This window comes from Protopterus annectens, chromosome 3.part0 (assembly GCF_019279795.1).
Source record: "Protopterus annectens isolate FY-2018-M chromosome 3.part0, PAN1.0, whole genome shotgun sequence".
Lineage (NCBI taxonomy): Eukaryota > Metazoa > Chordata > Ceratodontiformes > Protopteridae > Protopterus > Protopterus annectens.
Window position 1 is genome coordinate 1,856,254,310 of NC_056731.1, and position 13,432 is coordinate 1,856,267,741.

A 13,432-nucleotide genomic window follows, 5' to 3' on the forward strand; every position below is an offset into this window, starting at 1 on the left:
TACAGACAGTCTGACAGACAAACAGAGAGAGAGAGAGAGAGAGAGAGAGAGAGAACTTTGACTTGGATTTTCCTTTCCTGAGTGCGCTTCCAGAATGCATAGGCATATATAAATATATATATATATATATATATAGAGAGAGAGAGAGAGGGGGCGAGAATAGTCGGAACAAAGCATCTATAAAAATTATTATTTTCAAAATACCGCCGTTTGACATAAAAAGAGCTATTCATTTTACTAATAGGGCCACACAATTACTTGCCCGATGCAGTTCTGCTGTATACACACACACACACACGCACACACACACACACACACACACACACACACATATATATATATATATATATATATATATATATATATATATATATATATATATATTTGCCTTTTCAAGTGTGTGAGTGTGTGTGTGTCTAAGTGCGTGACTGTGTACGTCTGAATGTATGTGTGGGTGTGTGTGGGTGTATGTATGTGTGTGCACGCGCGTTGTAACAAGTGGTGGAGGTGACCGTAAGGATACAAAGTAAAGAAATCTATATATATTTGGGAATTATGCCATTCCAGTGTTTTGGAAATATACTTGACACGCCCGCGTTTGTTTTTTTTTTTATAGAAAGGGAAAGTTTACGAGTGCGTGCGTGCGCGTGCGTGTGGTGGGGGAGGGTATATATTTGAATTCATCTGCTCTTCTGTTGGTGAATGCCCTGAATGAGTGAAAAAGGCATTGCATTATCCTGGTTTTAAGGTTATTAGACACTCAGAACAATTGGCAATGGAAATACCATTTTAATGAAATACAGTATCATTTTCCCTTTAAATATTTATTTGATTGCCCCCTTCCACATGATTTCTTCATGTTTCATGTCTTTCCTGTGGTATTTCACATGGTGCGCTCATTGAAATTACAGTAGAATATTTCCACTGAGCAAGCCCATCTGTACTACAAAAATAGTTTTTTTTTTAATAATGGTTGAATTAGCCCTACTGGACAGTTTCGGATGTAACACTCGGTAATAATTATACTGCGGGTTGGATTAGGATGCTATTATCATAATCTGGACGTTCACAATTATCTATAATTTGCAAAGATGCGCGAGGTCTTGATTACGGTTTTTTTTCTTTCTTTCTTTCTCTCTTGTTATAACCAAGCTAACCATCACTAAACAGTGACAGTAATAACAGCTAATTTTGCTGGCAATATAAGAGGTGCAGGGTGTGCAAACAATTTCACACCTGGATGTGCTCAGTCAAGCAGGAATTGAGGGAGAGAGAGAGAAAGAAATGGAAAGAGAGCGCTTCTTTTGCCGGTAGATTTAGCAAAATATGTAGACAGTGTTGTTATGCAGAAGGAAATGGGGGAATACCTGCAGCCAAAGAAAGCACAACACGCTAAAAATCGTCGAACCTACACAAACTGGGCTACTACAGTCTGCAAGAGGGAGCCATTACGTGGTAAGTTCTTCACCTACCTGAGAAAATCTATGTTAGCTGTTTGGAAAACTTCTCGTTAACAGACTGGATACATGGACGCACAGAAAGGGTAACTATATAACTACTCCAACGGCGTTAATTTCATATGGAGCACATTTTTCAACTTGAGTGGGGCAGGCTTGGTGGTTCTAACATTCTGCTGCTGTTTTGTGGGCTATATCCAATTTATTGGAATGCTGTACGTATTCATTAATATTTATGTAGGCTCAGGAAAAGACCACTAGCAGCACCGTTTCAACGAAGGAATTACGGAATGCACAGGTTACATTACTTTTTTAAAAGAAAGCTTTACCTGGCAGTCATACGAACTTGTGCGATAAGCTTCATGCCTAAGGTGAATTTTACAGTTTCGCTTTACATGTTTTTGCACTTTAAGGTATTCTGCTTTATTTCAATTCTGAGTCAACACTGCTGTGAGATGGTCTCACTTTTTATGTTATAGAGAAAAAATGCTTCCAGACAACGATTTAAACTGAAACGAGAGATGATCCGAATACAAAAGAACCTGATTTTGGCATTAAGTATAGCGCCCGCGCACGCCCACCCACGCGCCTGCGCACTCACACGGGCACAAGCATATCACCCCCACGTAACCATTAAACAGCGTGTTTTTCCTCGTGAGCTCAGGCTTTCTATAACCCAATTGCACCTATTTCATAATAGCTGCGTTCTCGTGGGGGTGGGGGTAGGAGTTAGATTCTTAGACCCTTGCAAGAACAGAACAGGTGTTTTTAAGATAATACAGTTAAAGCATTAATTTCATATCCCCCTGAGTGTGAATACACGTTTATTGCATTTAGGCTTTCAGACAGCAAAGCTCCGATGAGATGGCAGTGAACGAAATAGTCGTTAGTTATTTAAGAGGGTGTTAAAAAGAGTCTGCAGTTGCTGTTGGTTATTCTGTATGGGGTAACCTGATAACCGTTTATTGGGACAGCCTGATAACCCTATATTCCTCCATGTATCTGGGACACTGACCTTATACACCTAAATATATTCACTATTCAGTAATCGTCCAGGTACAAGGGTTGGGGTAGGGGACAGGCAACACACACAGTTTATGCTGCCTACTGCATAAAGCAGGCCATTCAAAATGCATCTCATAGATCTGTCAGTCTAATAACTTTGGTATAAAATCCCAATAATGATTGATTAGCTGTATAGACAGCTAAGGAAATGTAAACCAGTGTAGCGTTTTCTCAGAAAAAAATGCTTTCCCTTCAGTTGGCAAACATTTGACTAATACAGGAAATGTTCAAATATTATATCATTAAATAAATGCATGCAATCCTACAAATCCACTGTCTGGATCAGACTTAGAAACCCCATTCATATAGCAACTCAAAAGCTGCTGTTTAAATGTATACAATGATTTGCATTAAGCGCCTGGTTTTATCATCATAATGAAGTTCTGCGAAGTCATTCTCCTCTAGCTGAACATTTGAAGGCCTCTTTTCCTATTCAGCCTTATAATTTTGGTTAATTTTCCAACAATTTTGGGTCCTACGTATCTGCAATTTGTGTATGAATAACAGAATAATTTCCCTCTTTTGTTTCGCCTTTCCTGTGCCTGAATCTAAATAAAGATGGCTTTTTAGTATTAAAAGTGGAAGAAAATTACAGGTAATTATCTTTGACGGTAAAAACGCTGTAATCAGCGGGCTACATCAAAAATTACCCTAATTATGGCTGCATTTATGAGAATGGAAAACCTTCTTGTGGATAAAAACCTTAAATTGTCCCCAATATCTACTTCAAATTGGATGGAACTGCAGCTGTAGGTTTTGTTCCGAAATGATCCTGGGGAGCTTTAGGAATCCTCAATCCTGCATTACACAGTGGGTAGACAAAATGGAAAAGAGACATTTTTTCGCCAGCTTGACAATACTTGTCTCGGGGGATGACAAGAAGACGGATTTATCTTCTACGTACTGTTTGGGGATTTATGACTTTGGGGTTTTACTGCAGAGGTAACCTTCCTATTAGTAAACAGGCAGGTACCGTTTTATCTTTCACTTTGTGTGTGCGTGTGCGTGCGTCTCTCTCTCTCTCTCTCTGTGTGTGTGTGTGTGTGTGTGTGTGTGTGTGTGTGTGTGTGTGTCTGTGTGTAGAGCCGACATTGGTAGCATCTCTCGAACACTTTCTAAGAAAGAAGGCATTTCTCTATATAATGTTCATTTACCTTTTGAGTGCTAACAATGCAACTTATTAAAATGTAAATAAATGTGTGAGGGTAGAAATTTAGGGTTGCCACCTTTTCAAATGGCCAAAGTGGGACATTTTCGGGACACACATCAGATTTTACAGGTCGACACATACCCACGGTCAGTACAAAGGATAGAACTTATTTTTTGCCTAAATAAAATCTTATTCTTGTAGCATTTGAGTTGCTTATTCTGTTTCTTGTAACAGTTAGGTATTTTAGATACATAATAACTGTTTTATGTAATTATTACATAAAAATATAGAAAAGAATTATGTCCTACAATCTCAGGAGATTTGCCATTTTTAATATTTTTTGTCAGGACGCAACTGCCCAAAGAGGGACTGTCCCTCGCAAAGTGGGACAGGTGGTAACCCTGTGGAAAACGTTTAAGGCGGTATTAGTTACAAAGCATCAGGAGTTTCTTGAAGTGTCAATAAGAAAGTGTTAAGTAAACTGAAAAGGATTAAGAAATAGCATCTGATGGAGTTTAAAAACTATAGTCATGCAGTTGATTATGCTTTGTCATAAAGCAGTTAATGCTGTTGCCTGGCAGAATTATTTTATATACATTAACAAATTATTGGATAAAACGGAGAAGAAAAACGTGTTTTAAAGATAATGCAATATTATATACACAAGCACCAGTAACGTCTATTTAACACGCTTATCATCAAGAAATTAAAGGTTTGTAGTGTGCTAAATATGTTTTCACTGCAGTGAAAGTGGGCATTTCTAGACTCGGAGTGCATAACCTCCAGTTTAGACTTTGTTATACAGTTCTGTACTCTATATCTGTTTTATGTCAACTTCACATCAGAGAAAACAGGAAACGTGTGCAGAAACGTATGAAACATATGTACATGTGAAAATATATGTTTTGCTTCTTGCTGAAGGAAGAATGTAAGTTATCATATTATCCAGTTTGACAGCAGCTGTGAGTTATGAAATACAGTTCACACGATTTAAAAGATTTTTACTCCATTAATATGAAAGAGAAACAAAACATATACAAAATATATACACAGCAAATTTTCAGCGTTATATACATATACATTGTTTTTGTAAGGTTTCAAACATGGTGTTAAAAAAGGTTGTGCTAAACCACATATCTGACTTTAGAAAAACATTTTACAGGTCCAATCCTGACTGTTTAAAGATCAGTGAATGCCACCACCTTTTTATGGATACCGAAGATTGCTAAGTCAGTTAGGTGCTCTGAAGGTTTGCTCCCAAAACACTGCCTTCGAGTGCCTTTTTATTATGTAGAGATTCCATATCTGGTTTAACTTTCTAACTGAACGTTCCAACAGTATGAACCAAAATAGATGTTCACTGAAGTCCTTTATTAAACAGAGCGCACTCGGACACTGTATGGCACCAATAATTTGTGACGTACCTCGCTACAATATTTTTAATTTCCATTGTTTATTGGCACCCACAGCTAAGCATTCCCTTGCGTTGAAGGAGAACAACCGTGTTTGCTGTCATCAAATTTAGCTATAAGTGCACATATATGCCTCTTGGTTCACCCGCATTGCTTATTTTGTTCAGAGGTCACTTGCTATTGATGCACTAAGAGCTTGTTTAGGAGAACCACCAACAAACAGCCTGGGCACTGAGCACTTTTGCCACACTAGAGAATCAAGCATATACTGTTGCCTCCTGGCACTTTACATCATTTGTGGACGTTGCATTGTATCTTGATGTGGGGAAGGGTACCAGTGTGAATACCCAGACATGTAACTGTTCGGAGGCATGTTTACTCCTTTGGTTGAGGCTGACACATCCCAGACAGGTTGAATACCAGGTGATCGAGGAGAAAGAGCAGCAGAACCTGGCATAGGGTCAGTTTCGTGTGGATTGTTGCCTTGCTTAAGCAATTTCTTAAATTTGGATCGCTTATTTTGGAACCATATTTTTACCTGTGAGCAAAGAAGATTAAATTATTTAGTTCAGATGCACAACTTTCATAAAGAAGAAGAAGAAAAAAAAGCCAGCTGTTTTCACAGCTACCCATTTTAATGGAATGCAACGATACACCAGCCTTAAATTACTGTTACAGATATTTATCATAAAATTACTGAACAGCAAACAGCCCTTAAATCTGTCCCAGTAATTAATCTGGTGAAACAACAACAACAAATGCACCAGCAATAAGAACAACAGCAGCAGAGTTTTGACACTACATACAAGAGTCAAATCTTTACCAGTTTAACTTATTAGGTGTCCCAGCGTCAGTTAATTAAATTTATGACGTTTATCTTGTCTGTGGATCTGGTGCTTTGAAAATGCTCCCTCCCCAAAAAAATCTTTATTAAGATTTTCTTATACCTCCTACTATACCTACATATTGTAGATGTTATAACACCTTAATGGACACACACACATAACACCTTAATGGACACACACACACACACACACACACATACATAATGTGTGTGAACACGAGTATCATTTTTACATGCACATAATAGAGATTTTATCACAGAGACAGACAGGCAGACAGATAGACGGGCAAATAGATGTGTGTGTGTGTCTGTGTGTGTGTGATTGTGTGTGTGTGTGTGTGTGTGTGTGTGTGTGTGTGAGAGAGAGAGAGATAGAGAGACGTCTATCCATTTAATCTATTGCATATCTGTATCTGTCACTGAAGTCAGGCAGTAGACGCTGATCTATTTTGTGAATCTTCTACTATGCACTACCTACTTTGAACTTATTAGGGAAAAAAATCTATTAAATGTACAGCTTATATGGCACGTGAATCATCTTTATGTAAAGATAATGTAAATAATGAGTACAAAGCTATGCATATAGATTATGTAAATAATAAATATTCAGCTATGTGCGTAGATAATGTAAATACTGAATACACCCAGCTACTTGCATAAATAATGTAAGTAAAGAGTGCACAGCTACGTGTCTAGATAAAGTAAATAATGAATACACAGCTACTTGTATAAATAATGTAAATAAAGACTGCAGAGCTACATAGATGATGCAAATAATAAATATTTAGCTATATGTGCAAATAATGTAAATAATGAATACACAAGTGTATGTTTCGATACTGTTAATAACGAGTACACAGCTATGTGTACACACAATGTAAATAATGACGACATAGTTATGTTGCTTGTATAATTAGCAGTATGATAAACCTCAATCAATTGCTGAACAGTTGAACGTTCATTTTTTTACTTCTGAAACAGAGGGCTAAGAATGTGTATTTGTGTGGAGGTATGTTATGTGCTTTGCTTGTTTGATTTATCTATTTATTTCAGTTTGATGACCGGGGAGGTCCTCTGGGCTCAGGGAGCCCATTTTCAATCTTAATTGATTATTTCTTTTTTCCTCTTCATGCAACCTTATTATTACTACTTTAATTTTACAACCTTAATATTAATATTATACATTTTATGTTTTTTTTTTCTTTTTCTTTTTACTTCCACTTTGGATGCATGCAAACATCAAATAAACCCTAGTTCAGTCGTGGAGCTTAAATATAAATAATCGCAAAAAGACATAAACTAGTCTTGGCTAATAGCAACGTTAAACTGGTGGAGATAACTAACTACAGCAGATATTATGCGGGTCACTAGTATGCACAGTTAGAAGCTGCCAGGCATAATAGAACAGAAAACATAAGCTACTGATACACGAGACTTCAAATTACCAGTGTTTTCCGGTTCAGAAATTAAATATTTCAGATGAATATGCTGGTAGTATCACTGGTCACAATATATGCACGGCAGGCACTGCATTTTCCATTAATTTAAGATTCTGATATAAAAGTGCACGCGTGTGTTTGTGTGTGTCTGAGGGAGGGGGGGGGGGTGCGTGAGAGAGAAAGAGAGGCTGTATTACTTTCTATCAGTCTTTCCGGACAAAGAAATATCTAGTGCTGCACTTTTTGTGTTACCTTTTTTTTAATCTGCACTTTATTTGTGTGCCAAGATTATACAGGTGTAAGCACGTTACCTGGGGATCCTTAGTCTGTAGGCCATTGCTTACTCAATAATCAACATCAGCAGGCCGAGAAATAGAATAATCATTGCAAACCGTTAGATAATTGTTTTTTCCGAAAATGCCCTTTCTAGACCAGGCCCATATATTTATTTGAAAGGCTTTTACCTATATTCACTGTTTTTAGAGAGGAATCTTTAGGCAGTTTAAGATGCTGCTGTCACTAACAACGCTATGTGTCTGTGTGTTAGAGAGAGAGAGAGAGACAGAGAAAAAATCAAATAGTAAAGTGCAGCTTTAATTTTCACCAAGGCGTTTGCTGCATATTTAGCGACTCTTTCTGTAGCATGTGCATTTATTTTATAATCTCTAATTAAGCATATCTAACAAAAAAGTTTGCTAATTACCTGTGTCTGGGTAAGTCCCAGCGAAGCTGCAAGTTCAGCCCTTTCCGGTAGTGCCAGGTATTGAGTTTGCTGGAACCGATGATTCAAAGCTTGAAGCTGGAGGCTTGAATAAATGGTTCTAGGTTTGCGAATCTTTTTCCCTTTACCATTAAACCGTATCTCACCGTTTTCTATTACTGTAGTTTTCTGTGGATCTGCAACACAAAATATCAGCACCTAATATGAAACATGACAGTGGAAAATGTTATGAAGAAACCGCAGTTTTTAATCCATTTAGTACAAAAACGATTAGTGTCTGTAATGCTATTTAACTAGCTGCAGCAACATACAAATGACAACCTGAATGTTGCATCCTAAAATGGCTCCAAAATAACCCGAATGCACTTGGGCGCACAAAAAATTAATTACCGATTACAACTGTGGCCCTACTTTGGCCTAAATAGCAATGAATAAATTAATAAATAAACAAATAAAATGATAGTATGAAAAATGCGTAATCCTCTGCAACAGTGAAACGTTTTTGTTATTTTTACTCATACTCTAGGTTTTACTCAAAAAATCATTCCCTTCAGATAAAGTATTGTTCACAATATTACCTTCCATTGCTTGGTTTTAAGATATTCGATCAAATATTCTACATTTTGTGATATTAAACTGGCCCCAATAGTTTATAAAATCATTGCAAAGCAAGGAGCGGACTATTGATAAAATTAAGAGGTCCCTTGGGCAATTCTAAACAGATCATTTAGTAGCGGCAACACAGCACGCATTGGTTGTGTTTCCTCAGCAGTAATTTCAGCCTAGGAAGTTAGACATTGTCTGGGTGACAGACTTGGCCTGAGGCTATACCAGATGAAAGCATTTGGGAGTATTGCCATTTGTTTCCATTGGTACTAGTGAAGGGTGTTTTAAAATGAATGCATCTACATGCATTGGCTAGCTATATATGCTCAAGGTAATTAGACAACAGCCACACTGATGTTAGCATTAAGAGACTGGGTTATATATGCTCAATGTAATTAGGCAATAGCCACACTGATGTAAGCATTAAGAGACTGGAATACCACTAACTGACGTAGTTATTATGTATTCAACTTTCTTTAACCTAAGTGCCACAGAAAACTCAAGCCGAAAAATGTACATAAAAAAGAGCGGACACTGGATATGAGAGCATGACAATAAAATGAACGACATAAATATGAATAGAAAGTTGTTGAATTTTTGTGCTGACACACACTAGCAATATTACCAGAATGCATCCAAAGACAATGCAATGATTAGTATGAGGAAGGGAGTAGGAAAGCTATGAGTACGAGACTACACGGGGCATTAAAGTTGGAAGGATGAAACATGAAGGATAAAGAAGTTGGTCCGAGTCTCACCTGCATCCTCTGCTCGCTGTTGGTTGATACCACTACCATTGCCGGGGTGGTAGGTTGAAGGCAGGTAGGGGCTGTGTTGCCCATGGCTCAGGTAAGGATAGGTGGCGAGCGAAGATGGACGACTGTATGAGTTGGCTGACCCAGGCGGGTATGGCGAGCTGCTTTCGGTATGCTGGTGATGGTGAGGATGATGTGGATGCGAGGTCGAGTGCAAGCAGTGCAACGGATAGTGATGGTGGTGACCGGCAGCCATGGACGGTGAGCTCTGCTGTTGCTGACCAAACTCCATGAAAGCAGACTTTGACGAGTCCGGGGCTTCCAGATTGTCAGCCATCGTAGTCATGGTCATCATCAAACTTTCAAATTGAGAGCACTCCCCCTCGCTCTCTCACACGCGCACACACAAACATCCACGCTCACTCTCCCTCTCTCTCACTCTCCCTTTCTTTCCAATTCTGTCCAGGATTGGAGGTGAGGTTTACGGAGAGAAGATGATGGGGGGAGGGGTGTAATTCCAGAAACTCTAATGGCCGACTTTTTTTTCTTTTTTCCTTTTCCACTTCCAACTTGTTTAGAGGAAGAAAGACTCGAGCTAAGGCAATGATTTTAAGCTTGATTCTGTTAAACTTGGTCTTCTGCTTTTAGACTTGATGCAGACGCCACAAGTGAAATGGTTTGTCTCCAAAGGGCAAAGCCTTGCCATTGGTCAGTCTGTCTGTGACGTCACAAGGCGCGCTAAAGAGCCCACCTTCAACTGTTTGGCTGTCAACCAAGCCAGACCGTAGTTCTTTAAACCCAGCTACCAGCATTGCATGCTACAATTAGAAGAGCCAGCCAGGTAATACAGAAACATTTTCTCTAACCCAAGATCGCCACTGGCAGCGTTGCATCTACGTTTAACAACCATGTGTTATTCTAATGTTTAAAGCGGGACATCCAGCAATGATCTTTTCTGCTACAATATATAGAACTGTTCTGCAAAAGCCTCAAGCTGCAGCAGGCATGTAATAAGAAGACAAAGGCTTTGTAGCTAGTTTGTCCCACCCTTCATGTAAACCTGTTACCCAGTTTCATTACCTGCTTTGTCTACTGGTAGACTTGGGGAGAGAGATTCATTGTCTGGACTTTCAAACGAATGCCATGTGTAAGCATTTTAGACACTGTAACGTGTACCCCCTTTAACCGATGCTTAGTTTTCTGTTTAGGTTGCGGGATATTTGTTTTATTGCTGCACTAGTTATTTACTTCCATCCCCCCTGTTTAACTGTTGCTTTAGTGATACATCCATGACATTCTGATTCCTGCTCTTTTTCATCATAAATAATTTTAAGCATTCATATGTTATCCAAGCCATTTCATTTAATCTGCACTTCAGCGTTTCTGGGACGGGTGCTGCTTTAGCAATAAATTAATTCTATTATTTAAAATATTTACTGTGATTCATAATGAATAACAAGGTCTGACAGTCGATCCCTGGAAATCTGGCAGTAGTGAGTTTTTGTTTCCTATTGAAAACAGAAGCTGCTGTAATGACTTCAAATATATGCAAATTATACATGCGGTTAGTGGTTTGGCAATTTTTGATTACAATATAAACTACACTGAAGCAGAGCGCTTCCATTTTGAAATCGCCTTGAAATTACAATCCACAAGTTTTTTTTATTTTATTGTCAGACAGTCATTAATAAGATGCAGCGACATTTTACGAGTATTTCATTTTATTTTGCGGAGAGAGGTAATTAGAGTCGTAATCAGAGCTATGCGGAAATGCTGCTCTGATTAACCGCAGCAGCACTTTTGTTCAAATTGCTGCTCTGAAATTCAGAACAATTTCCCGGTAATGATTATGGACTGGGTTTATTTTAGGAGGTGGAATAAAAGTGGATATAGCATAAATTATCCTCTAATTATACACTTGTGTCGCCTCAATTATCCTTATCAAACTGGTTGTCTAACTGCAGCATTTAGTTGCGGTTCTCTCCCTTTTTTGGCTATAAAAAGACGACCATACCTTTCTTGTACTATTCTAGCTATTATTTGCAAACAGGGATTTAAACCGAAGCTTGCAACTAGGACAGGCACTCAAGCACACGGGACTGCAGTTTCCTAGCTGGACTAAATCTGAGGGGAGAAACTCTGCATGTTTTTACTGTGGTCGGGATCTGATCTGCATACTATTTTTTCTTACTTTGGAATAATAAGAAGACACCTAGTGCTGAAAGGAAACCCTTACCAGAGCAGGTAGGGTTACAGATAAAGGATAATTCCCTTCAAATACTAAAAAAAGACAGTAGAAGAAACTGGAAATAAACAACTTTCGTTAGTTACTCCAATCAGGACTGGGTTTTGGACTATATAATTGTTATGTAATGGTTCTGATGGAACTTTACTGTAATGGACGCGCGGGCACGCACACACACACACACACACTCACACACACTCACACACACTGGTGCAAGGGCACAAATGCGTTCTTGTCCCACATTGAAGCGCGTCCCGTGATAGAGCTGCTCCAAATGTATAATGCGAGAAATGAAAACCGCTTACAACTATATTTCATTTGTGCCGTAGCAGAATCATTATCTTCAAGCAGGTTCCACTTTGCACTCGTGTGTGTGTGTGTGTGTGTGTGAAAGAGACATGGAAAAAAGGAGATGGCTTTGATGCCTTACAATTGGGCTTTTTCTAACCGGTTCAGTAACTCTGAATGGAGTTCAAGTGGCAGCCCTGCTCTCATTTCCCTTACGGGTTCCACTTTAACACGCCACATGGAAACCCGATCCACTCCTTTACAATCTACTTTGGACTGGCAAACTCTTTTTATACATAAAGAAACAGCTGATAGCATATTTTTTTTCATGAATTCCTTCACTTAGTGATTTACAGAACAGTACTCATGCACGGTCAGACAGTTTTGTTGCACTACTCTGAGCAAGACAAATGTGTCTATTTAGGTGTCATTAAGGAAAATAAGAAGAGTACAGCAAAATATAGTTATCACTTGCACAAGGCAACAACCTGTTATCAGTGAGCTAAACGGCATGCACCTGAACAACTAAGTGAAGCTCCTGAGAACTTTATTATGCTGCTTAATGAGCTCCTTGTTTAACATCCGTGCTCTGATGCCGGAGTTGTAATGCAACCGCGGCCGCATGTTATTATTGACTCTTAGACGCGCGCACGCACAAACGCATGCCCGCATGCGCGCATGCACGAATTCTCGTGGACTTGTCTGCAAGGTTTTATTTTGTACTTACCTAGAACAGCATGACAATCATCGCTTATCTCTCGAATCATGAATCAGTGTCAACTTCCAAAAAGTTTGGGATAATGGAACAAAGCCTATATTGGGTCATATCGTAAATCTTTAAAATATAAATGTCCTGGGCTAACCAAACTTAACTGGACCAGCCGGAGCTCTGAAATGAAAGCCTTTAGGCTGAGACATCGTTTAGCACCGACATTTTATTAATGATGAACAAACTTTGTGAAGCTATTTATATTAGCATTTTCTATTTGTAATATAACTGTAAACAGCATATCATTCACTATTTAAAAAGTTCAAGTAATCATTATATTTCTGAAGTCAGTATTCCAAAAGTTCTACAAATTTATCAGTTTACCCTGAAGAATTATCTGCTCAGCTCCTCACACCTCTCTGTATCATTTCCTTTCATTTTTTTGTCAGTGCTAGCCAACAATAATTCAGTCACTGGCCTTAGCCACCAATATCGCAGTATGTAACATGAGTGATATTTTCAGCAGAAGCATTTATTTCTTAGTATTATATAGTGCTTTTTCAACATCCACTGTTTTTTTTTTCTGTTGCGAAATACTTAAGTATCTCTCAGTGCGTATTTATCATTAATAAAGTGCTGATGTTTTGAACAAATCGGAACACAACTCATATCTGAAAATATTAATTTTCCAGAGCAAAATCAAGCCCAGTAATGAATCTGTGCTGTCACTAATTTTTAAGG

The 13,432-nt window shown here is 38.4% G+C and overlaps 1 protein-coding gene across 1 annotated transcript; it reads right to left on the reverse strand.

Annotated features, from left to right (window-relative positions):
- Positions 1-4,656: 4,656 nt before the first annotated feature.
- On the reverse strand, positions 4,657-10,139 carry DLX6 (distal-less homeobox 6). Its single transcript, XM_044065908.1, has 3 exons — positions 9,453-10,139; positions 8,071-8,264; positions 4,657-5,622 (listed from the first exon to the last, which is right to left on the reverse strand). Exons 1-3 carry the CDS (start codon positions 9,802-9,804, stop codon positions 5,371-5,373), a joined length of 798 nt encoding a protein of 265 aa, XP_043921843.1. The 5' UTR covers positions 9,805-10,139; the 3' UTR covers positions 4,657-5,370.
- Between the last annotated feature and the right edge of the window lie 3,293 nt (positions 10,140-13,432).